At 46.1% G+C, this 24964-nt stretch overlaps 1 protein-coding gene across 1 annotated transcript in view; it reads left to right on the top strand.

Annotated features, from left to right (window-relative positions):
* Positions 1 to 24964, top strand: part of Trappc12 (trafficking protein particle complex subunit 12) — a 75513-nt gene that overhangs the window by 31059 nt on the left and 19490 nt on the right. The window contains exons 5-6 of the mRNA XM_075984128.1: positions 627 to 765; positions 21737 to 21849. Of these exons, the coding sequence (XP_075840243.1) occupies positions 627 to 765; positions 21737 to 21849 (252 nt within the window). The remainder of the gene's footprint in view (positions 1 to 626; positions 766 to 21736; positions 21850 to 24964) is intronic.

Here is a 24964-nt window from a genome sequence, read left to right as displayed (position 1 = left end):
CCATGTCCAGAGTCGCTCACTTGTGGACACGGTGTCCTAGCCACCTTTCATGCTTTCCTCCTGTTTGTCATGGCCAATATGGTCTCAAATGACGCCCTCTCACTCTCACGACCATGGCAGCTTGCTCAAACCCGTGTTCAGTGCAGTCTCCCCACCCTGGGTGGGCCTCCTCAGATCAGCCCTTCCATTCTGAAGGGCCATCTTACGCAACCTGTGTGCCCCACCCCTCTCTACGCTTCCCCACTTCCATGTCTCTACTCACCCCACTGCAGGATCCCCACAGTAAGAGGGCTGTTTTTTCTACCGCTGTGTTTCCACAAACCCCACCACAGAGTTCCCCACAGCATGGTTCCCTGTAATAAAAGGGGCTGTTTTCTCTTCAGAAGCTGTTGTGATGCTTAGGCACACACCTTGTATTATTGAATTATACTCAGTGAAATGAAACTGTTCACATTGCTGCTGTGGAGCTCAGCATATTTCTGTAAACACGGAACCTGTGCAGATGTGAGGACAAGAGTAATCTTAGCCCTGAGTCCTGACTTCCTTGTAGTAGAGGTCAGGCTCCACACAAGGTCTTGCAGACAGAGCTGACATGGCGTGACCTTCTGTCTCGTCCTGCATTTCAGCTCTGGTTTGTGAGGCTGGCACTGCTGGTGAAGTTGGGCCTTTTCCAGAATGCTGCAATAGAATTTGAACCCTTCGGAACTCTGGACCAGCCGGACCTGTACTATGAATATTACCCACATGTGTACCCGGGACGCAGAGGTAAGGGGCGGTGCTGCGCGTCTGTGTGTTGTGTGTATCCGCTCTGCTTTGTTGTGTACCGGGATGCAGAGGTAAGGGGCGGTGCTGCGCGTCTGTGTGTTGTGTGTATCCGCTCTGCTTTGTTATGTACCCAGGACGCAGAGGTAAGGGGCGGTGCTGCGCGTCTGTGTGTTGTGTGTATCCGCTCTGCTTTGTTGGGGCTTATGCAAAATTATTTCCTGGGTTTTCCTCACCCAATCATGAAAAACTAAATCAGTAGCCTTGCACAAAGCCCGAAGCTATAGAATCTCATGCAGTTTTTGTGATTGGGCTGACCTGGAAGAACTTATTGGTGCAGGCTGACCTGGAAGGGTCACTTAGAAGCCGCCTGGCCAGCACCTGCTAGAACCTGTTACCCACTGTTCTCCAAGTGTGCACTGACATTATGCCATGGCATAGCACAAGTACACATGTTCCTGAAATAAAAGCAAAGATCCCCGAGACATTCTTATCTTTCTATCTTGACAGCTCCTGGGAGTCTCTGTTTTTAATTTATCTTAAAATTTGGTTATAGCAACCAAGGGCATCACAGTCTCTATCATTGTTTGGAATCACCAGGCCATAGCATGGGCTGTATTAGAACAGGGGCAAGACTAAGGATGGAGAGAAGGAAAGGAAAACTCTGAATCCTTGTGTCAAGCATGGTTATTTGGATGAGTATGCTTGGTCCCCAGTTGATGGCACTGTTTGGGAAGGTTTAAGAGGCATTGCCTTGTTGGAGAAGGAGTGTCACTGGAAGTGGGCGTTGAGGTTTCAACAGATACTAGTGCTTCCCAGTGCACTGCCTTGTGGCTGTGGATCAAGATGTGAGCTCTCAACTGTCCCTTTGCTCCACTGTCCTGGACTCTAGTCTCTGAAAGGGTAAGCCAAATTGAGCACTTCCTTTGGTAAGTTGCCTCAGTCATGGTGCCTCAGCACAGCACTAGAAAGTGAGACACGGAGGTGTAGGGTCTTACAGAGACAGCCACACTGTGTCCCTGGAGAAAGCCATTTTGGAAGATGTCTTCTGACCAGCTTGGAACTGGCTGCTGGGAGCTGGGCCCTTCAGTTGCACCTGCCTGGCCAAAGCTGCCTCCCACTGGTATCTGTGCTTCAGCACCCTCAATCACAGAGCAAGGTGGGAAATCCTGCACTGAGTGTAGAGATGCTGTTATGTGTAAGTGGCTGTGCCGTAGCTGGCACAGCAGTGATTATGCACCTACTATTCTGTGCTGTTTTGAGTTCACTCGTGATTTGTGCCATCCTTCTGTGAGGCTGGTGGGCCTCACTTATGTGCACCCCACTTGTGCACCCCAGCAGCTCTACAAAGAGTCACCCTGGTTGTCAGAAAATGCAGCTGGCAGAATCAGGCAGGACCAAGGGTGTAAAGACAGGGTTGGTGGCAAGTGTTAAGCCTTAAATTCACATCAGCATCTTAGCTCTTGTTGGCTGACAAATCCATCGAGAAAGCTGGGCAGATAAAGTGTTCAGCTGCTTTTTGTGTTGTTTTTAAGCTCAGATCCTGAGGCGTTGAAGGGATGTGAGGAGAGTGGAGTAGGTGGCTCTGTGTCATTGGCCTGTTCTGTCCCCTGTCCCTGTTACCTCTCACAAAATAGAGCTAGGAGGAGCTCATCCTTTTTTAACTCAAGAGAGCGGGATCCAAGGTCGGCCCGTAACTGTGTAGATCAGGTTAAGCTGGTAATGTTGCTTCTGACTAGAAGAACTTAAGCTTATAAGGAGGATCCACTTAAAATAGAGCTTAGCTCCAAGCCCTATCCGAAGTGGGTTTGTGAGTTTGAGAAGTGAACCAGCATACCAGACAGACTTCATATCAGACAGACTGACCTCAGAGGTCGATCTCCAATCCTTAATGGCTAATGCCTTTCACTCAACCAGGGCCTAATCAATCCCTTTATCCTCTGTACAAGTAGGGCAGCCAGGTGAAGAACCATACCCAGGCTCTATGAGGTGTGACATCTAGAAGCCATGCCCCCCCACCCCACTAGCAGCTAGAGAAGGTGGGGCAGAGGCTCCCCTCTAGTGAGTCTGCCCTGGGACACCACACACCAGTGCCCCACCCCCACACTGTAGCTGGGAAGGTACCTGCTGTGTCCTGAGTGCCATCAGAGTCGTCAGTTTGCCCTCTCAATGAACAGGTCACCCACACCCTCCCAGTGTCCATCAGTACACTCCACATCCATTCCCAAAGACATTCCCATGTACAGAAGAGAGATGCAGCCTCCGGTAGTGATTCAGGGGTGCTTTCCATCCTGGGAGCAGGCAAGTGTTCCTGATGCTGCCCCACTCTTTCCTCGTCCCCAGGTTTGCACTGCTCGAGGGTCTTCTTCCCATGTTAAGGCAGTGAACGCTGGGATATTGTTCAGTAGCTTAGCTGATGTGAGGTCCTGGACAGTGAGCACTGGAGGTTGGAGTTCAGTGGCTTAGCACATGTGAGGTCCTGAGCAGTGAGCCCTAGAGGTTGGAGTTCAGTGGCTTAGCACATGTGAGGTCCTAGGCAGTGAGCACTGGAGGTTGGAGTTCAGTGACTTGGCACATATGAGGTCCTAGGCAGTGAGCACTGGAGGTTGGAATTCAGTGACTTAGCACATGTGAGGTCCTGGGCAGTGAGCACTGGAGGTTGGAGTTCAGTGACTTGGCACATATGAGGTCCTAGGCAGTGAGCACTGGAGGTTGGAATTCAGTGACTTAGCACATGCGAGGTTCTGGGCAGTGAGCATTAGAGGCTGTTTTTTTTCCACCATATGTATTTGTTACTTTTCTGTTGCTGTGATGAAACACCATGTCCAAGGCAACTTACAAAAGAAAGGGTTTAAACAGACTTCTGGTTCCAGAGGGTTGGATGGAGATGTGAGAGTGCTTTTTAGGCAGCTAGCACAGCAGCTAAGAGCTCACATCTAAATCCACAGCAGATTTAGACAGAAGAGAGTGTTTGAAACCTCAAAGCCCACCCCCAGTGACACACCTCCTCCAATAAGGCCATGCCTCCTAATCCTCCCCAAACAGTTCCACCAACCAGGGACCAAGCATTCAAATACACAAGATTATGGGGCCATTCTCATTCACACCACCATACCACACTTCCCTCACTACTGTGTTAAAATCACTGGATAAAGTAACTTAAAGAAGGACAGGATATTTTGACTCAGCATTTCAGAAGGAACATAGCCCATCCCGGAGGGGAAGTATGGTGTGTGAGACAGCTGGTCACATCTCACCTGCCATCTGCCTGCCCAGAGAGTTAGATGGGATGCTGGGGCTCTGTTCGTTTTCTTTGAATTCTTTGGACCCCCACCCTGGGGGATGGAGCCACTCACGTTCAAGGTGGGTTCTCCACACCAGTTAAACATTTCTGGAGATGTCTTCACAGGCAGGACGAGAGGGTGTCTCCCACATGATTCCAAATCCAATCAAGTCATTAATTAAAGTTACCTAAGTCACCCAAAAGGAGGAGTGGCCCTGTTGTGTACAGATAGCTCTGACAGGTTAAGGACATCAGTGTGTTTAGAAACTGGGGAAAAAGAGTTACAGCTAGTCCATTTTCCTTGATAGCTGTGATCCTCAGGAGTTAACTAATTTTTCTCATGAAGAATAGCTGTTTTCCTTCAGCCTAAGAACCATTTTCTTAGCCCTCCTCACAGGCAGAAGCTGGTCCAACCTCTGCTGCACTCTACCTTGGCCTCAGGGTTAAGAGCTAGTTGTGATTTAGGTTTTGTCTGTGACTGACAAAGCATAGAACACGAACCATAGAGGTTCATCTCTCAGGGGCACCAAGCTCCCAAGCCAGTAAGCACATAGCTTCACGGAGGATCTGGACTCTTCCTGGTGACATCCCATGAATCGCAGATGCAGGTTACTGTTTCATATCAGTGGCGGCTGAAACTTGACACAGGTGTTGGAGGACTCTAAAAAGCAGGTGTTTCCTGAGGACATGATAAAAAGCTCAGCTCCCCTTGGCTTCTGACCGCCAGTGTCCTGCTGTCCAGTATTATCACGTCTATTGCTCAGGAGTGCAGAGACTTCTGTGGGGACTTTCCAAAGAACATGCTTCCATGAAGAATAGGAGCAGCTGTTTGAGTCCAGGTGTAGAGCAGCTCTGTCACTGTACAGTCTGAAGCTATGTTCTCCAGGTGTGCAGCCTGAAGGTCATGCAGATGTGAGGCCTGGAGAGCATGCAGATGTGCAGCCTTAGAACATGTAGATGATGTGCAGTCTGTAGAGCATGCAGATGATGTGCAGCCTGTAGAGCATGCAGATGATGTGCAGCCTGTAGAGCATGGAGATGTGCAGCCTGTAGAGCATGGAGATGTGCAGCCTGTAGAGCATGCAGATGTACAGTCTTAGAACATGTAGATGATGTGCAGTCTGTAGAGCATGCAGATGATGTGCAGTCTGTAGAGCATGCAGATGATGTGCAGCCTGTGGAGCATGCAGATGATGTGCAGCCTGTGGAGCATGGAGATGTGCAGCCTGTAGAGCATGCAGATGATGTGCAGCCTGTAGAGCATGGAGATGTGCAGCCTGTAGAGCATGCAGGTGTGCAGCCTGTAGAGCATGGAGATGTGCAGCCTGTAGAGCATGCAGATGTGCAGCCTGTGGAGCATGCAGATGATGTGCAGCCTGTAGAGCATGCAGATGATGTGCAGCCTGTGGAGCATGGAGATGTGCAGCCTGTGGAGCATGGAGATGTGCAGCCTGTAGAGCATGCAGATGTGCAGCCTGTAGAGCATGCAGATGTGCAGCCTGTAGAGCATGCAGGTGTGCAGCCTTAGAACACGTAGATGATGTGCAGTCTGTAGAGCATGCAGATGATGTGCAGCCTGTGGAGCATGCAGATGTGCAGCCTGTAGAGCATGGAGATGTGCAGCCTGTAGAGCATGCAGGTGTGCAGCCTGTAGAGCATGCAGATGTACAGTCTTAGAACATGTAGATGATGTGCAGTCTGTAGAGCATGCAGATGATGTGCAGCCTGTGGAGCATGCAGATGATGTGCAGCCTGTAGAGCATGCAGATGATGTGCAGCCTGTAGAGCATGCAGATGATGTGCAGCCTGTAGAGCATGCAGGTGTGCAGCCTGTAGAGCATGCAGATATGCAGACTATATTCTGCTTCTAGCTGAAATTAAGTGGCACCCGGGATGTGGATGAAGGAAAGACGGGAGTTGTGCATCATTAAGCAGCTAATTTGAATTATGAAATGGACATAAATCTCACGTGCTGGAATGTTAACATGCATCCACAGTGATAGGCTGGACGCTGGCAAATGCCTCTTATCATTTGTGGCATAACAAGCATAAATGTAAGAATTTGATTCATTCATTTCATTTTAGCTCACAATATATAAGCAAAGCAAATCATTAAAATGTGCACTAAAAAGGAGGAGGTTATAGTCATACAAACAAATAACTTTTATGAACAAGCTTTAATATATTTCATTTAAGATTGGGCAGAATTTGTGCCCATTCCGGATGCTCATAACAAGACTTGATGAGTTGTATGTGAAGCTGATGAAGCTGAGGTTTTTTTGTTTTTCATTCACGAAAGGGACAGTGCTGTGTTTGATATATTTGTCAGACAGTTCAGCGGTTCCTATCCAGTATTCAGCTGTGAGTTCCAGCTGCTCTGCTGCACAGAGCCTCCTTCTTGCTCGTGGGAGCAGCAAGGAGGACAACAAGTTCAAGCAGAGCAGCCCCAGTGCCCACAGTACTCTGGCCTCTGCCCCCACACTTACTGCTCTTTCCTGCCAAGGCTGCATGTCCCTCCCCAGCACTGAGCCCCCTGACTCCAGCTCTTATTGCCAGTCATGCCCTCTCAGCAAAGCCCTCCAACCAGGAGCTCCCATGCTCCCTGATCTAGGTGTCACGTGTTCACCCATGTTCACTGAACATGCTTGCTGTCTGTTTCAGGAGCCTGTCTCCCTTGGTTCCCTACTTTCCCCAGGTTGCTCAAATTCCTTCCCAGGCAATAGAAACATCTATCCCTCCAGGTTTCCAGTGTGGGGCTCTTACAAAGACTAGTGTAGACGCACTGCACGTTCCTCTGTGTGAACATCATGGGCTTCTCCAAGGTCTGAGTTAAAAGTGGTTTTGCTGAGTTTTCAGCTTAGCAAGAGACCAGATTACTGTTGAAGCAGCTCCACATCCTCTGTCCCCTCCAGCAGCACTGTGTGGTTTTCTTTCCCGACTCAAGCCAGACACTTGGCTGGACTGTGACCCGCTGGACCTGCGGTTGCACCTCTCGTCCTCAGTCCCTTCCCCTGAGTGCTGTTCTAAGGGGCTTCCCCCCAGGGCCACGCTCACACAGGCTCCTGTTGCTGCTTCGCTGATAGGCTTCTTGTGTAGTAGGTGTTTAATCCTTTGTTAGGAGTTTTACCGGCAGTTTCTCCCATTCTAAGAAGGATTGTCAGAAGGGTAGTCAGTCTGCTTTGAAAGGGCCAGCCTGACCTTTTTGTTTGGTAGCATCTCCTGGCCACTCCATATCCACCTGTATCTACAGTCATAACCACAGACATCCTGGCTGTGTTGTTGGGGTCAGAGTAGGAACTGAGGCACACAGGGACATGTATCAGGGAACATTCTGGAATATATTCTTAACTGAGCCGCAGCACACTGCTGCTCTGGCCATCAGCTGGACATTGATATAGCTCTGAGTACATGAATAGTGCTCCCATAGATCTGTGAGAAGCTGCTGGCAGCTGCACAGGGCATCCTGCTCTGTCCTCTGTGAGCCACGCTATGCTTCCCCTCCTCAGGGCACGCTTTCCACATTCTTTGTGTTCAAGGAAAGGAAACAGGAAGCTCAATTAGTCTAGCATGTATTCCTATGGAATCTACTTCCTCAGAATGTTGGACTCCAGAGTCAGACATCCCTGTGACCCTCACACACACCACACATGTCTCACTTACCCACTACCACTCCTGTCCTCCCAGAGGGTGTCCCACCTCCCCAGAAACTGCTACCACCCCACCGCTAGCGAGAAGGAATGAAATGAAGGGGTCAGGTTATATACTGGACACTATGGATTATTTGGGGTTTGTCTGTTTGTCTGTAATGTTCAGAACAAAACTGCTCCTCTTAGGGACTTAAAATTACTTTCCAAATCATGTCTATTTGCTTTGCTTTTCAGAACCTTCCTTGTGCCTAGAGTGGCCTTCTGCTTCTTGTATTCTCTTAACAAAATTGTTTTTTTGTTTTGTGACCTACTAAAGCTGGGTTTGTATTCAGGTGTTGACGGGAGTTGGATCCCTGGATGGTATCAGTAAGCTGTTCACTGGAGCTCTGTAGTAGCCTCGTGTGCTGGTAACTGATGACCTATTGCTGACTCTCCATCAACAGTTGGTCACAGTTCCCAGCGAGCTCACACTCTGCTTATGCATTTGCTGTAATTCTATCTTCCAAGAAGCAAAGTGCCCATCCACCACCATTTTCAGTCCGTCTGGAGCCCTCTACCGTGGCAAGGAAAGACTCATCGTGGCATGAGTTTGGGTCTTAATGGTACTGCTTATCATTAAACAGTTCCTCCCTTTCAATGCTCAGAGGATGTGAAGCAAAAGATCTTGCTCCAGAAAAAAAACACATTTTTACTATCTTCAATGTGTCAGTGCAGTGCTTCTGACTGGCTCAGGTCTGTGTTGAGTTCAGGTTTCAGCAGCTGCAGCAACAGCAACATTCAGGAGCCTCACTGTAGAACTGAGTCCTGGTAAATCACCCCCACATCAACTGAACCAGATGTCCTGACTCTTGAATTAACTGAGAGCTAAGTTTCTGTCCTCCCAAAACTGTCTTCTCCTCTAAATTCTCACCTGGTCTTCAGTCTTGTTCAGCTCCCCCCAACATCTGCAGCTCTCAGGTCTCACTCTCAAGCGAAATTCTGAAACTTTTATATCCACACAAATCTGACATAGCAGCTCAGAATTAAGTGTGTAGCATAATATTGTAAACATCTGGGATTTCATTTTTTACTGCAAGATCAGTTCACCTCCCACAGCTAACATGTTGTGCTGAAGTTAGATTTAAATTTATAGTTCACATTACTTTGCCTGAACTTCAGAACACCAAAAAAGAATGCCCTCTTCCTGCTTCCCACAGCTAGAGGAGGAAGATGCCCTCTTCCTGCTTCCCACAGCTAGAGGAGGAAGATGCCCTCTTCCAGCTTCCCACAGCTAGAGGAGGAAGATGCCCTCTTCCAGCTTCCCACAGCTGGAGGAGGACCCTGTTGGCTACTCATCATTCTCACTAATTTTTGCATTAGAACAAACTATTGAAGACATGAAAACTCACCCTGAGGTTTCATTGCTACCACTATCCCACCCAAGTGAAGGCTTGATTTTGCCCCAACACTTGCTCCAGTTGAAAAGCCAGTAAGCTGCAGCTAGTCCATGCTTATCATCATCCTGCTTCCGTCTAGAAACTTTGATTGAATAACCACTTTTGGTCTAGGATTTTTTTGTGTATGTATAAATGTAGCATGTGAACAAATGCAGGGTTGGGTGGAAGATGACCACAGAAGGTTGGGACTATGTTGTGTCCTTCGAGACACTGACACGCTGCAGTGTATCTGGCATGGAGCATCTCAAGGAGATGAATGGAGTGCATAGTGTCCCCATCAGCTGTCAGTACCTGGAGATGAGGGAGGAGGATACCAGGAAAGGCAGAGGAGAGGAGGGGAGGGGAGGGGAGGGGAGGGGAGGGGAGGGGAGGAGAGGAGAGGAGAGGAGAGGGTGTCCAGGGGGCACCTGATGGAGTGGTGAATCCACCCAACTGTCCCTGTAACAAGAATGGATAAGGAAGGCCAAGACTGGGTACTGTGGGATCTTCTTGACATGCTCTCTGTTGCCAGTGGCAACCGTGCACATGGCAAGCAAGTCTAGTTGTGCCTCTGCCACATGCTGCCAAGAGTCGCATCCTCTGAGAACAGCAGTGACACCTGCAGAGGTCACACTGATATGGCTCTCTGCTTTCACTTCTTAGTACACGCCAATGGCAGGTTTCTAGCACATTCCTCCTTGACTTTCCATGATGGTGGGATAGATCTTCAGCACTAGAGGATCTGCAGTGTAGGCCACACTACAGGGGACTGTCTGAAATGAACTCTGAAGTGTTGTTTTCTGAGCAATTAGTGAGAATACTACAGTATTCTTGCCAACTGTGTTAGTTAGCATTTCTATTGCTGTGAAGACACACCATGACCACAGCAACTCTTATAAAGGAAAACATTTAAACTACCATATCAACCTAAATTTGGGTAAATCACAACTGTAAAAAAAAAAAACAAAAAACAAAAAAAACAGGTCCACTAGGAATTGTGTCTTACAGATTTTGATTGGCCTTCCCTGCTAGCAAGATGTCTCCCTGTAGGAGAGAAGAGGCAGGCATAGGTATACAAACCTGGCATGCTTTGTTGTACTTGGTAGCCACACTGCAATTTCCAGCAGCTTAGACAGGCCAGCTCATCCAGACTGGGGCAGTGTGGTGCTTTGAATGATAAATGTCCCTTATCTGGGGCATTTGAATACTTGGTCCCCTGGTAGTGATGCTTTTAGGAGGAAGGGTGCCACTGGTGGTGGGATTTGAGAGTTTAAAGACAAATGCTATTGCCAGTTTGCTGTCTGCTTCCTGCTTGTGGTTCAAGATGTGAGCTCTCCGGTTTCTATTCCTGCCACCATGCCTGCTGCTTGCTGCCATGATGAACTCTTTTTTTTTTTTCTGGAACTATAAGCCCAAATACACCCTTCCTTCTGTAGGCTGCCGTGGTCATGGTGTTCTACCACAGCAATAGAAAAGTAGGCAGTTCAGGGAGTCACGGTAGAGGGGTTGTTGGTGCCTTTCTTTAAGCCCGGTCTGGCACAGCTTCTGTGTGCTTGTACTTGAAGAGGCATGAGGTTTGCTTGATGGCCACATCTGTCATGTGCTGTGTCCAGAGCCTGGCCTCTACTTGGCTGGTAAAACTTACTGAGGAACCTGTGCATCAAATCCTGCAGTAGAAATACAGGCGGTATTTCCAGCTGCTCTCTTCCTGTCTCAGTTCTAGAACCTCCTGCTTCTCCTGTTTAGTTCCCATCATTTTCCTTTCACTGAGGCCACATGTTTTTCTCCTGATTGGCAACTTTAACCTGGAGAGGCCTCTTCCTCTGTGCAAGCCCATAAACCGGAAGGAAGCCTTTTCTTGCTTCAGCTTGACTTTGTTCCAGGCATTTCTGAGAAAGGCATAACACAGAAGCTAGTGGGAGCCTCATCTCTGGGTCCGGGATGGAGAAGTGTCCTCGCTGAGCTATCTGCCCCATCTCTGGCATCGTCAGGAACCTCCTGTTCTCTGGGTCCGGGATGCACAGGTCTCTGCGCCTCCAGAGCCAGTTGCTTTGTCTGTAGCCTTCTGTGCCAGGAAGCCCAAGCTAACCCCTGTCTTAGTCAGTGCTCTACTGCTGTGAAGAGACAGCATGGTCAAGTCAGCTCTTATTTAACTGGGGGCCTGTCTAGTTTCCATTGTCACCATGGAGAGAAGAGTGGCTGTATCAGGTAGGTGCGGAAGCAGTAGCTGAGTTCTGTATCCTGATCCACAGGCAGAAACGAGAGACTGGGCCTGGCTTCGGTTTTTGAAATGTCAAAGTCCACCTCCAGTGAATGATACACTTCCTTCAACGAGGCCATGCCTCCTAATTCTTGTAATCATTTAAAACAATTCCACTCCCTGGTGACTAAGCATTCAAATATATGAGCCTACAGGGGCCATTCTTTGTTGTTGTTTGGTTTTTTGAGATATAGTTTCTGTATATAGCTGTCCCAGCTGTCCTGGAATTCACTATGTAGGCCAGGCTAGCCTCAAACTCACAGGGGGCACCATTCTTATTCAGACCACCACGCCCACCCTCTGTTCGGCCTGCTGCAGTAAAGTACTATGTCATGGCTCTCGGTGGTGGTCATTGAGTGTCTGCTATTGAATTCATTCGTGAGCATCCTCGTGGTTGCTGCAGGGCTATGGCAGTAGTGGTCTCCTTTGGTAAAAGGCTGGATATGCCTTGGTGAGGCTTACCAGTGAAGATCCGCTTGTATTGTACAGCTGGACCAACAATAAAGGGCTTTCGTCCTTGCTTCCACTGGAGCCCCCCTGTGTGCTGGCTAGTGTTTTGTCAGTATAGTCACTTGGGGAAGAGGGAACCTTAGTTGAGAAAATGTTCCTACCATATTGACCTGTGGGCAAGTCTGTGAGGCATCTTCTTGATGGATGTTTGATGTGGAAGGACCCAGCTCACTGGGGCCAGTGCCACCCCTGGGCAGGCGATCCTGGATGGCATAAGAAAGAGGGAGCAGGTGTGAGAGACAAGCCAGTAAGCAGCACTCTTTTTTTTAACTTTCTCTTTATTTATTCTGTGTGTCTTCCACATTATGCATTTGAATTATGAATCTCGGTCCCATCATTTCCTGTCTCTTCATAACAACCCTCTACCCTTGCAACCTCCCCCCCCCCAAAAAAATAAAATAAAATGAAACTTAAGAGGAAAAAAAAAAGGAAAGGAAAAAAAATCCCATCATGGAAGCTGCAGTGTGACAGTGAGTCACGCAGTAACCCTTTTGTCCATGTATCTTTATGTGCAAGTGTTCGTTGCAAAGAGTCATTGGTCTGGTTCGAGACCTCTAGTTTCTGCTACCCCATCAATACTGGGCCCTCACTGGGACTCCTCTTAAATATCCTGTTGTTGCCCTGTATCATGGAGATCCTGCAGCTCCAGCAGATCATAGATGGAATGAATGTTGGGGTGGGCCTGGTTCTGGGCCTGGATAGTTGCAGGGTTGGCCAGCCCACCAGCTCTCCTGTCTTCACCACCAGAGTGAGCTCTCCAGCATTGCTCTTGCTAGTTCACTCCTTGCAGCCATGAGCAAGGGGTGGGGCCGGTTTTCCTGCTTTCACACCCTCAGGGTCAGCTTTCCCACACCTACACCATCAGGGCCAGCTCGACTGTGTTTCCAGATGAGGTGTAGGGGCCACTCTCCCAAGTGCTGCAGCTGGTGAGGGGCAGGGACAGCCCTCATGCTCTTGTGACCTCAGAGCCAGCTCTCCCACCTGCCCCAGGCAGCAAGAGGTGTGATGGAGGAAGGTCATTGGTTAATTAAATAAACTGCTTGCCCTGATTGGTTAGAACATAGGTGGGTTGTAGCGGCGTAAACGAATGCAGACAGTTTGTAAAAATATATATATAGTTTTAATGCAGAAATAGACTTACAGAACCACCGTTCCCGCGGAGACCAGGAAAGTAGAAGAGACAGCTCGGAGCACGCTCGCCAAATTTATAGGCAGACATTAGCCCGAGGCGAACACGCCCCCTAAGGGGCGGGACTTATCCCTACATCTCCCCTTTTTGTCTAAATAAGACAGAACTAAACCAAATACAACTACATACAATAACAACAAATAATAAATATAACAAACAATATTGAGAACAAAAGCTTTGCTAAACATTCTATCTCAAGGAGTCCAAATAATGTAAAGAGTAACTACAATTATATAATCTTCAACTCAGTCAAAGATCTGAGAAGGGAATAAACACTACTCAACAAACGAGATATATCCAAAATGTGCAACAATTGACAGACAACTGACTACCTGGGCAATCACCCAAAGTCTCGTTTGCAATGTTGAGTCAACCAATTTTGGCTAAGGCCTAGCATAACTGACATACCATTATTAAAGGCAAGGAACTTTTCAAAACTATCTTACCCTGTCTTGGCAGGATATGACAGTCCTGTTTTATCTTTTGATGCACGCTCTGTATCTGTGTCAGTGGTTGAGGTATAGGCATTTCTTTGCCCAAAGGCCAGTTCTGCCAAATAGAAAGGCTCCAGGTGGAGTGTCTTTGGTGCTCAACATTCTCTCGGGAATGGAGTGGTGTTGCCAGGAGCAATTGTGTCTCACTATCACGAAACTCTGAGTTAGATTAAAGGCCATTTTCTACAGCTCTTTGAAGAGGTTGAAGATTATCTATCTATACTGAGTATAATCTCTATATATCTAAAGAACCTGATTAGTCTGATTATAAATGACAAACTTAGATGACTATTTATCTATATAATTCTCAATATCTATCTAACTTAAAGACAAAGACAATAAACAACTGTGTAACAAATGAGGATAATGACCTCCAAATATAAACACTGTACAAATATACATTGCAATATGGTAAATATATATCAATGCACAAACATTATATAAGTATCTTAATCAGAGGTAGAAATGTACATTGCAATATGGTAAATGTATACAATATATATATCAATACAATATATGTCAATACATAAAAATGTTTTAAACAGACATAGAAACATGCATGCATACAATAGTCAATATAATTTAACTTTGTTTCAATATACAAGAATTGATACCAATATATTTGTCTAAAAGCAGTAACTCACAATTATAAATCTATTATCCCATCATTCCCTCTTTTTTTTTTTTCAAAATGATCCCTGAGCTTATAAAATTCCTCCCCCAACCTCCCAACCCCTAAATGATGCCCCTAAACCCAGGGGTAAACTTTACTGGGAGAGGGGACGTCGTCCTCTAGAATTACTTCCAGCTGTCATGGGGGCGACGTTCTTTCTGGGGGATCCTGTGAAAGTAAAATGATGGTTAAGTTTCAAGATCAATGTCTTTTAAAATTGCAAATAGTCTCTGAGTATTTTGTGGAGGTCTGGCCAGAATGTTGTACAAGATGTGCACCATTTCAGCTAACCAAGTTGGGATCGTCTTGTGCAGCTGGTATCCAAAACAGGTCTTGTAGTAGCGCTATCAGTATCATGACGTCATATCAACCAGGTAGAGTTGTTGTTGTGGGGCCCCATCTTCTTCCTGGAAACTTCAAATGTCACTTCGGGGAAAAACTCATTGTTCATTGTGAAAAACTTAAACATTAATCATATAGACATATATATACATACATATATATATTCAATAAAAGGCATGATATATATATTCAATGAAAAGTATGATAGATATGAAGAAAAGCAAGGATGTTTTCTAAACTCATATTTCTTTCTGTCCCATATCATGGCTCTTGACATGAGACAGAAATTCCAGAAACTCTGGGTTTTTCTCTTACTAACAGGCTTGGAATTGGAGAGGGACTGAGCCAGAGTCCAACTTCAAAACCAGCTCTATATATTTATAAAGAAATGTTTAATAAGATATATAAATAAAAATTAATACTTACAAAATGTGTCCATCCATCAGTAATTAAATATTCAGGGTCCCTCAATTTCTTTGAAGATGAGTATTTTCCTGTGGAGATAAGAAAAGAACCCTGCCTCCAACCTATCTGTATTTCTTACCATCAGTATGTTCGCCATCCTTATGAAAGAATTGTTATTTATCTTTTCCAAGTGGCTTCTCTTCTTCAAACCGAACCTTTATTAATTTTGATGGTATCCACAATTTTTCCTCACCTGTGGAGATAAGAGCAAAACCCCTTCCCCAACGTAGCACATATCCTGGCTTCCATTGTGAGGTCAGCACATCCTTGAAATAAACTGGTTGATTTAGTTCAGTAGACTTTTCCATTATCCAATGTCTTTCTGCAGCCGTTGTTCCCTTCTCATTAGCGTTGAGAAAATTCAAGGTTAACAAAGCATTATGTAGCCTATTTCTGGGGGTGTCTTCCACCCCTTTCTGTTTGTTCAGCATATCTTTTATAGTTCGATTTGATCTTTCTATGACTGCTTGACCTGTAGGGTTGTATGGTATACCTGTAACATGCTTGATATTGTAATAATCAAAAAACCGTTTCATTTTCCTAGAAACATAAGCAGGACCATTGTCCGTTTTTATTTGTGTAGGTATACCCATGATAGCCATGACTTCTAATAAATGAGTGATTACTGAATCAGCTTTTTCTGAACTTAAAGCAGTTGCCCACTGAAAGCCTGAATAAGTGTCAATGGTGTGATGAACATATTTTAATTTGCCAAATTCTGCAAAGTGGAACACATCCATCTGCCAGATTTCATTCCTTTGGGTGCCCTTTGGATTAGCCCCTGCAGGCAGTGACGTTTGGTTATAGAAAGAGCAAGTAGGGCATTTCTTTACAATCTCCTTAGCTTGTTGCCATGTAATTGAAAACTCTTTCTTCAAACCTTTGCTATTAACATGATGTTTTTTATGAAATTCAGAGGCTTGTAGCACACTACCAATCAGTAATTGATCAATTTCTGCATTACCTTGTGCTAGAGGACCTGGCAGACCCGTATGGGATCGGATGTGTGTTATGTACATAGGGCAAAGCCTGTTCCTGATCAAATCTTGAACCTGGATAAACAATGAGGTTAGTTCAGTATCATCAGGTATAAATTCAGCAGTTTCAATATGTAAAATAACTCTTTCTGCGTATTGTGAATCTGTAACTATATTAATAGGTTCCTTAAAATCCCTTAGCACCATAAGAATGGCATATAATTCTGCCTTCTGGACAGAATTATACGGACTTTGTTCCACCTTATCCAAGTCTTCTGATTTGTAACCTGCCTTCCCTGATTTATTGGCATCAGTATAGAATGTACGGGCTCCAGTTATTGGAGCATCACGGACGATTCGAGGAAGAATCCAAGAAGTTCTCTTTATGAAGTTAAGCCGCTTGCTTTTTGGATAGTTGTTATTAATGTCTCCCAAAAAATTAGCACAAGCTCTTTGCCATGGTTCATTATCTTCCCATAATTTCTTTAGTTCATCAGCAGTGAAGGGCACTATAATTTCTGCTGGGTCTATGCCTGCTAGTTGACGAAGTCTCAGCTTGCCTTTTATAATTAACTCAGAGACTTTTTCCACATAAGTTTTCAGTTTCTTACTTGGTTTATGTGGTAAAAAGATCCATTCCAAAATAATATCATCTCTCTGCATTAAAATTCCTGTAGGAGAAATTTTTGATGGTAGTATGACAAGAATACAATCGAGCTCTGGATTCACCCTGTCCACATGTGCCTGTTGTAATTTTTCCTCAATCATTGTCAGTTCCTTTTCTGCTTCAGCTGTTAATTCTCTGGGACTGTTTAAATCTTTATCACCATCCAAGGTTTTGTTCAAATGAATTATTAGATCAGGTGTTATTCCAATAGTTGGTCGTAGACTGGAAATGTCTCCTAACAGTCTTTGAAAGTCATTAAGAGTCCGTAGGCGATCTCTCCTAATTTGTGCTTTTTGTGTCTTAATTTTTTGCAAACCTATTTTATAACCTAAATAATTAACAGAATCTCCCTTCTGAATCTTTTCAGGAGCGATTTGCAACCCCCATTTAGGTAAAAGTATCTTTATTTCTTCAAACAGTCTGTTCAAGGTATCCATGTTTGAATCGGATAACAAGATGTCGTCCATGTAATGGTATACTATAGATTTGGGAAATTTCTTGCGTATTATTTGCAATGGTTGGTTCACAAAATATTGGCACAGGGAGGGGCTATTTAACATACCCTGGGGGAGAACGGTCCAGTGGTACCTCCTCGAAGGTTGAGAATTGTTATAAGTAGGCACTGTGAAGGCAAATTTTTCTCTATCTTCTTTTTGCAAAGGTATAGTGAAAAAACAATCCTTTAAATCAATAACTATGAGAGGCCATCCTTTTGGTAATAAAGAGGGCAAAGGAATTCCAGATTGCAGAGGGCCCATAGGTTGAATAACCTTGTTGATGGCCCTGAGATCTGTCACCATTCTCCATTTACCTGATTTTTTCTTAACCACAAATACAGGAGAATTCCAAGGGCTGGTAGATTCTTCTATATGTCCAGCATCTAATTGTTCTTGTACCAGCTGTTCTAAAGCCTGTAACTTTTCCTCAGCTAAAGGCCATTGCTTTGTCCATATTGGTTTCTCAGTCAACCATTTTAGAGGCAAGGCTGTTGGTATCTCTGAAGGGACATCAATTGCTTGTTCTTGTACAGCCCGAATGGCCGGTTTTCTCCGTTTGTAATATCTTTTAATATTATTCTCAGAACTATAGGCTCTAGAAGTAGCAGGAATGTTAATTTCGGTATTCCATTGTTGTAATAGGTCACGACCCCATAAATTCATTGCGATATTGGCTACATATGGCTTTAATTTTCCTATTTGTCCCTCTGGCCCTATACATTCAACCCATCTCGTGCTCTGCCTTACTCGAGATAGGGTTCCAATTCCCAGGAGCTGAACATTTACATTCTGAAGAGGCCAATACGGATGCCAAGATTCTGGGGTAATGATACTTACATCAGCACCTGTGTCCAGCAGGCCAGTAATAAAAATGCCATTTACACACACTCTCAGTTTAGGTCTTTGATCATTTATAGAAGTTTGCCAAAACACACGTAACTTATCTTTCTGATCATTATTGCTTGTAACAGTAGGCATGGGGCTTCCTAATTGTCCTGATGAGGCACGTTCTCTGCAGAAACTGGATATGACTGAACCATGTTTGCCATGGGGGCCTGTGAGGCCCCCCCTCTCACGTTTCCCGACTGTATCAGGTTGCCTTGTCTATCTCTTGTAGACCTGCATTCATTCGTCCAATGTCTGCCTTTTCCACATCTTCTACATAAACCTGAAGGCTGAGTCCTCCTATTTCTGTTATTTCTAGAAGATGCATTATTATTATTATTTCTGAAAGATGCCTTATTATTATTATTATTTCTGAAAATCCGTTGTCTACAATTCCTTTTCATATGACCCATTTTGCCACAATTAAAACATTTGGTATTCTGGTGTCTCCTTTTACCATTGGAAATTGCTTCTTCTACCCACGCTTCAGTGCCATAATCAAATGTATCAACATTGAGTGTATGCAAGACCCATTCTTCCAAAGGCGCTGATCTGAGCTTTAAAGGCCCCAAAATCCTTTTGCATTCCACATTTGCATTTTCATAAGCCAAAGACTCAATCATTATACGTCTTGCTTCTGGGTCAGATATCCCTATTTGTACAGCCTTAGTTAATCTTTGTAAAAAGTCACTAAAGGGTTCTCTCTGACCCTGTTTAACTCTGACAAATGATTCTATTCTCTGTCCTGGGTCTTGTACCCTGTCCCAAGCCCTTAAGGCTGCTGTAGTACACATGGAGAGTGTGTTTTCATCCAAATTAGCTTGTTCCTGAGGGTCGGAAAAGAGCCCTTCACCTAGAAATTTATCTAGGGAAATGTCAATTCCCTTTGCTTTTTCCTGCTGTTCTAAGAGTCTAGCCTCTTGCCTGAATAAGCATTGCCATTTCAATTGCGGTCCACTCTCAAGTACTGCAGAGCTCAGCTGGAGCCAGTCCAAGGGGGTTGCTCTGTTTGTCGTGGCCCAAGATCTTAGCATCTCTTTAACAAAAGAGGCTTGCATCCCAAAAGTCATGACAGCCTGTTTAATTTCCTTGAGGTCATTCATACGGACAGGCTCCCATGTATCCTCCTTGATGACCCTAGGGTTTCTGGAACCAACCACCTTCTCTGTTGTTATTACTGGAAAGGCAGGTAGAGCTGTCGGTAGAGCTTTGTGGAAATTGTCCCGGAGAGATTTACCCACAGATGTAGTTAAAATTTGCCCTTCTACCCTTTGCTCTTCTTCATCAGAATTCAGAAATTCCTCAATCTTTTCAATTCTATTCACTATTGCCTATTGCAATGTCTGAATCTCCTGTCCAGAATTATGTTCCAAAGCCTTCATTGAGGATTCTAAAGTATGAAGTTTGTCCGTTAGAGATAACATCTTATCTTTGGACATAATTTTTATGGCATAAACTGTGCCTTCTTGTATTGACACTCTTTCCATCAATTTGTCATAAGCTTTAGACAAAATCCAATTGTCACATTCAGCAGTTTTGATTCTCTCAGTTAATGTTTCATTTCCTACAGAAAGGGACTGAATCTTATTGTCCAAATCAGCTGTTCCCTCTTCCATAGTAATGAATTTCTCCTTAATATCAGCCACTAATGTTTCAGTTCCTACAGAGAGGGACTGAACCTTACGATCCAGATCAGCTGTTCCCTCTTCCATAGTAATGAATTTCTCTTTAACATCAGCCTGGAGAGCCTCAAACTGATTCTTGAGAAGATTGTTATCAGCCTGGAGAACTTCAAACCGATTCTCGAGAAGATTGTTATCAGTCTGGAGAACTCCAAACTGATTCTTGAGAAGATTGTTATCAGTCTGGAGAACTTCAAACTGATTCTTGAGAAGATTGTTATCAGTCTGGAGAACTTCAAACCGATTCTTGAGAAGATTGTTATCAGTCTGGAGAACTTCAAACTGATTCTTGAGAAGATTGTTATCATTCTCAATTGTTTTTAAGCGTTCTATTTCTGCCTTAAGAATCCTGGATTCATCTCGTAAAGACTTTATCATATTTCTATTATCAAACCATTTGGTGCCAATGAAAACTACGAATCCCAGAAGGATCCATAGAGGTGGCGTGATAGACACCTCTTGTAAAATCTCCCACATGGTACAATTAAAAAAACTGTTAAATTCTTGAACAGTAATGTGTTCAGACATTTTATTTATAAAAGAAAAAAAAATTTTACCTGCAATGATCGGTTCCTGCCAGTTGTTGGTCTCTGTGTTTTTGGAGCCTGTCCTAGAACTAGCTCTTGTAGACCAGGCTGGCCTCGAACTCACAGAGATCCACCTGTCTCTGCCTCCCAAGTGCTGGGATTAAAGGCGTGCACTACCACGGCCCGGCAGGCCTCAAACTCACAGAGATCCGTCTGCCTCTGCTTCCCAAGTGCTGGGATTAAAGGCGTGTGCTACCACTGCCTGGCAGGCCTCAAACTCACAGAGATCCGTCTGCCTCTGCTTCCCAAGTGTTGGGATTAAAGGCGTGTGCTACCACTGCCTGGCCGGCCTCAAACTCAAAGAGATCCGCCTGCCCTTGCCTCCCAAGTGCTGGTATCAAAAGCGTGCTCCACCACTGCCCTGCCAAGTCACTTTGTGTCAGACCAAATCTGCCGCTGTGGCAGCTTTTGTTGCAAAACCGCAGGTACTTAAGCTTCCGCTAATTCAGGCAGTGGGGTTCCGCTGTAAAACTTAGCCAAGGCAGGCAGAATGGGCCTGTGTGGCCGAGTATGTCTCGGACTCGGCACTGGGGCCGGAGTCACGAACTGAAAAACAGCACCCAGGAGGTTGCTGTGTTAGCTAGCGGGCTACCCGCTTGAGTCGGGGGCAAAATAGCCCGACGTTGGACGCCAAAATGTAGCGGCGTAAACGAATGCAGACAGTTTGTAAAAATATATATATAGTTTTAATGCAGAAATAGACTTACAGAACCACCGTTCCCGCGGAGACCAGGAAAGTAGAAGAGACAGCTCGGAGCACGCTCGCCAAATTTATAGGCAGACATTAGCCCGAGGCGAACACGCCCCCTAAGGGGCGGGACTTATCCCTACAGTGGGTGAAGTAAACAGAACAGAATGCTGGGAGGAAGAGGAAGTGAGCTCAGAGAGGCCATGCTCCCCTCTCCCGGGCAGACGCACCCGATGAAGCAAGCCACCAGGTCAGACATGCTGAATCTTTCCCGGTAAGACCAGTGCTACACAGTTTATTAGAGATGGGTTGATCAGGATATCAGAATTAGCCAGTAAGGGCTAGAGCTAATGGACCAAGCAGTGTTTAAAAGAATACAGTGTCCATGTAATTATTTCGGAGCATAAGCTAGCAGGCTGCCGGGGTGCTGGGGACACAGCCCCGCAGAGTGGGCATCTCTTCCCCACGACACCACCATCTGGCAAATGAGGGGCAGAGCCAGATCTCCCATGCTCACATTCTTGGAGCAGTTCACCTGCACCCCCTGTCAATAGGGTCAGCTCTTCCACAGCCTCCAGGTTACTTTTGGTCATGGCATTTTATCAGAGTGATAGAAACCATAACTCAGATACCTTCCAATGCTTCCTTTGTGTAGTCAGAAAACACACACATTCACAGCAAACTCATTAACTCATTTCTGATTTCTGCTCTAGGTTCTATAGTCCCCTTTTCAATGCGCATTCTACATGCAGAACTGCAGCAGTATCTGGAGAACCCACAGGAGTCCTTGGACCGACTACATAGGGTCAAGACGGTCTGCAGTAAGGTAACTGTCACGCTGTTTAACCCATTTCATCTCAGCACTCAGACCATGTCGTTCTCCACCTGTCCCCAGGGAGACCGTCTCACTTCCGCACACATGAGATCCTGGAATAGCATGGCCTTAGTTAGTATTCATGCCTGAAGTGATTGGGGGACTCGAGGGTGATTTGGGGCAGAGTCCGAGTCCTGAAACCCCTTTCCTTAGTTCACAGCGGACACATTCCTCATTGGAGACCACACAGGTGAGCACCCAGCCTCCCTGAGAGTGAGCCAGGCCACTCCTGTGCCAAGCAGAGCACTGGAACCGTGTGGGATCTTCAGAATGACCCTAGGAGGTGACAGCCATCATTCCCTGGACCAATGCCAAAGGCCAGAAGGCTGTGGGTACTTGTCTAATTGTGTCCAACTACAAAGTAATTTTTGAATCACAGGACCTCAAACTGTCATTCCCATTTGGTTTTCTCTCTGGAGAAGTGTGAAGCTCGGCAGCTTTGCCATCCACACATTGTGGGAAACCCCTCCCTCAGAAGCCTCACCTCGGGTTAAGAGTGGCGTTGCTGTCCGGCCCTCCTCACAGTGTTTCCGGTAGGAATGGCAGCATGGTATAGTTTCTGAGAAAAGTATAGTAACATTTGTTGAGCCTCTTTTCACCTCCTGACTTTTCTCATAAAAGCATTGTGGTGTCCCAGGGTTATGACTTTAGTCTCCCTGCAGAGTGCAGAGTGACGAGAGCCCTGCCAGCTTGTGCAGAGAAACCCTCACTCGAGTGGGACAGGGATTCAGGCACTCGGCCCCCTGGACTTTGTATCCATTTCACTGTCCATGCTGTCACATAGAAGGTAGAAGAACTAGGCATGGTGGCACACGTAATCCCAGGACTCAGGAGACTGAGTGGACAAAGCACAAGTTCTTAGCCAGACTGGGTGTGAAAACACTACCCAAAAGAATTACAAAAGCCAGACCTGCTTGCTCGCTTACACGTAACCAGCTCTTCTCGTGGTAACTCGTCTTCTATCATAAGCACAATCAAAGCAGGCATGGTGACACACACCTGCACTGTAGTTACTCAGGAAAGGACCTGGAAAGGAAGAAGCTAGGTAGGAGGATTGCATCAAAGCCAGCCTTGGCTACATAGCAAAACCCCAGACTTGGGACTAGTGAGATACTCAGCAGGTTTGCCATGAAGCTTGACAGCCTGGTCACCAAAGCAGAGAGGGGAGTCGTCCTCGTTACCTCATTCTGAGCATCTGTAATCCAGTTTGCCTGCTGAGTTCTTCCTGTGTGGAAGACACACCAAGGAATGGACAGAGTCTGTGTGTGCTCAGTGTGCCTGTCAGGGCCATGTTCTTAAGTGGCATCCAGTTTTATCAGGACATTACTTTCCACAAAGGAGTCCCATGTTGGTTTTGTCTATTGTCTTTGAGTCGTTTGGTGAACTCACATGTTTGGTTTAAGTGGAATCAAATGTGCCATGCTGCTGTGACTCAGAATTTTATGGCTGTCACTGTCTGCAGACAGACGTCTATCTTCTGCTTTCTACGCCTCTCTTTCTGGTTCTGCAGGCTGTCTGTGCCTCCGGTGTCACCAGAGCTTTGCAAGCCAATTGGGAAAGAACTCAATAGAGACATTCCTAAAAGCCGTTTGCATAAATAGGTGTAATCCATAAACACTGAAGTCCAATTAGCCTGGGGTTAATTTCATTTGCCAATACAGATGAGCCACCCCCTCCCCAAAACCCCAGGTAGATTTGGCTTTGGGGTGCCAAGTGGAAAGGCTTCCTGAGCTGCAGCTGGAGTAGGCAGCAGATGAGGCTCTGTCTCCTGTGCTCTGAAAAGGAATCGCGTGGGATGTGATGTGGCCCGCTTCTCTACTGATGGCTCACAAGACAGCGCGAGAGGTCTGTTCCAGGAAGGGTTGGCGTCTTTGCTAAAAGGGGTTTCTGACAGATGGGCGCACTTGGGTTTGCTGCTTTACAGTAGACACAGTTAGAAATGCAGGACAACAGCCACCACTGTCCTCTCACTGGGCTCGGGCAGGCCAGCCGTCAGCACCCTGATGGTGTCTGACGCTGCCTGCTGCTGGCGCTCCCCAGGGCAGATGCTTTCCTTGCTCCACTTTTCTGCCTTTCAGCAGACAGCAGATTAATTGTGACGTACTCAGAGGAGATGGGGCACTCGGCAAGCAGATAAACAACTAGAAAGAATGAGCAAGGACCACTTCGTCCATCTGGGCTGCAACCACACTCTGCCTTCCAGGCCTCACACTTGGCCGGCCCCATTCCTGCCCAGAGCAAATTGCCCTCAGTGAAGGACCCATGTCTCCCTCTGTGTGGGTTTGCAGTTTCACTGCCCTGGTGGCGCTCACAGTGCAAATGTACTCCAGAAACCTCTGAATGCCACCATTACAAATCCCAGGGCGTGAATAATAAAGCCACTGGGCACTCCACCAGGGTGGAATCTTGATAGACCAAGCATAGGCCCCAAGACTGAGAAGGGCACATGGGAACCTAGAGAAAAGCAGACTTTCCAGCTAGGAAATGTCTTTCATTCAGCCCTCTTTGCCTTTCTCTCCTCAGCACCTACATCCCCTCAACCTGATATTAGTGGAAAGAAAAGCACTCCTCCCCCTTTTTTAAGGCATTAAGGTCCTAGAGGCTTTGTGAGAGCGCTCTGGAGTCACACCGACTGGGTGGAAGCATCCAGCTGTTCATCCTGACCTGGCCTGGTCTGTGCTGAGCGATGCGGCTTGTGACCTAAACTAGTGAGCACTCGGTGCTGGAGCAGTGGAGATGTGGAATAATTCAACAGGAACACCCTGAGAACCCTCTCCCCTCCAGGAAGCCTATGTTCTAGAAGGCCCACCGGTGCCATTGATAAAGGCAGGAAGGCTTCCCTCTTAACTGTAAAACTCAAAGCAGGGAGCTGGATCCATTTGTATAGGTTACAGGTTGCCGTCTTAAATACTGTGGCAGGCAAGTGGTAGTAGCTGTAGACGGATTCAGGCAGGGTGCCAGAGTCACTCATGGCCTGGGATGCACAGCTTTCCTGAGCTGTGGATGCTTAGTGGTAGTGGTAGTTGTTGCATTGGGGAACAGAGTCTGTTATCCAGATTAATCCAGA

This window comes from Microtus pennsylvanicus, chromosome 8, assembly GCF_037038515.1.
Source record: "Microtus pennsylvanicus isolate mMicPen1 chromosome 8, mMicPen1.hap1, whole genome shotgun sequence".
Lineage (NCBI taxonomy): Eukaryota > Metazoa > Chordata > Mammalia > Rodentia > Cricetidae > Microtus > Microtus pennsylvanicus.
This window is presented reverse-complemented; position numbering and strand designations above follow the sequence as displayed.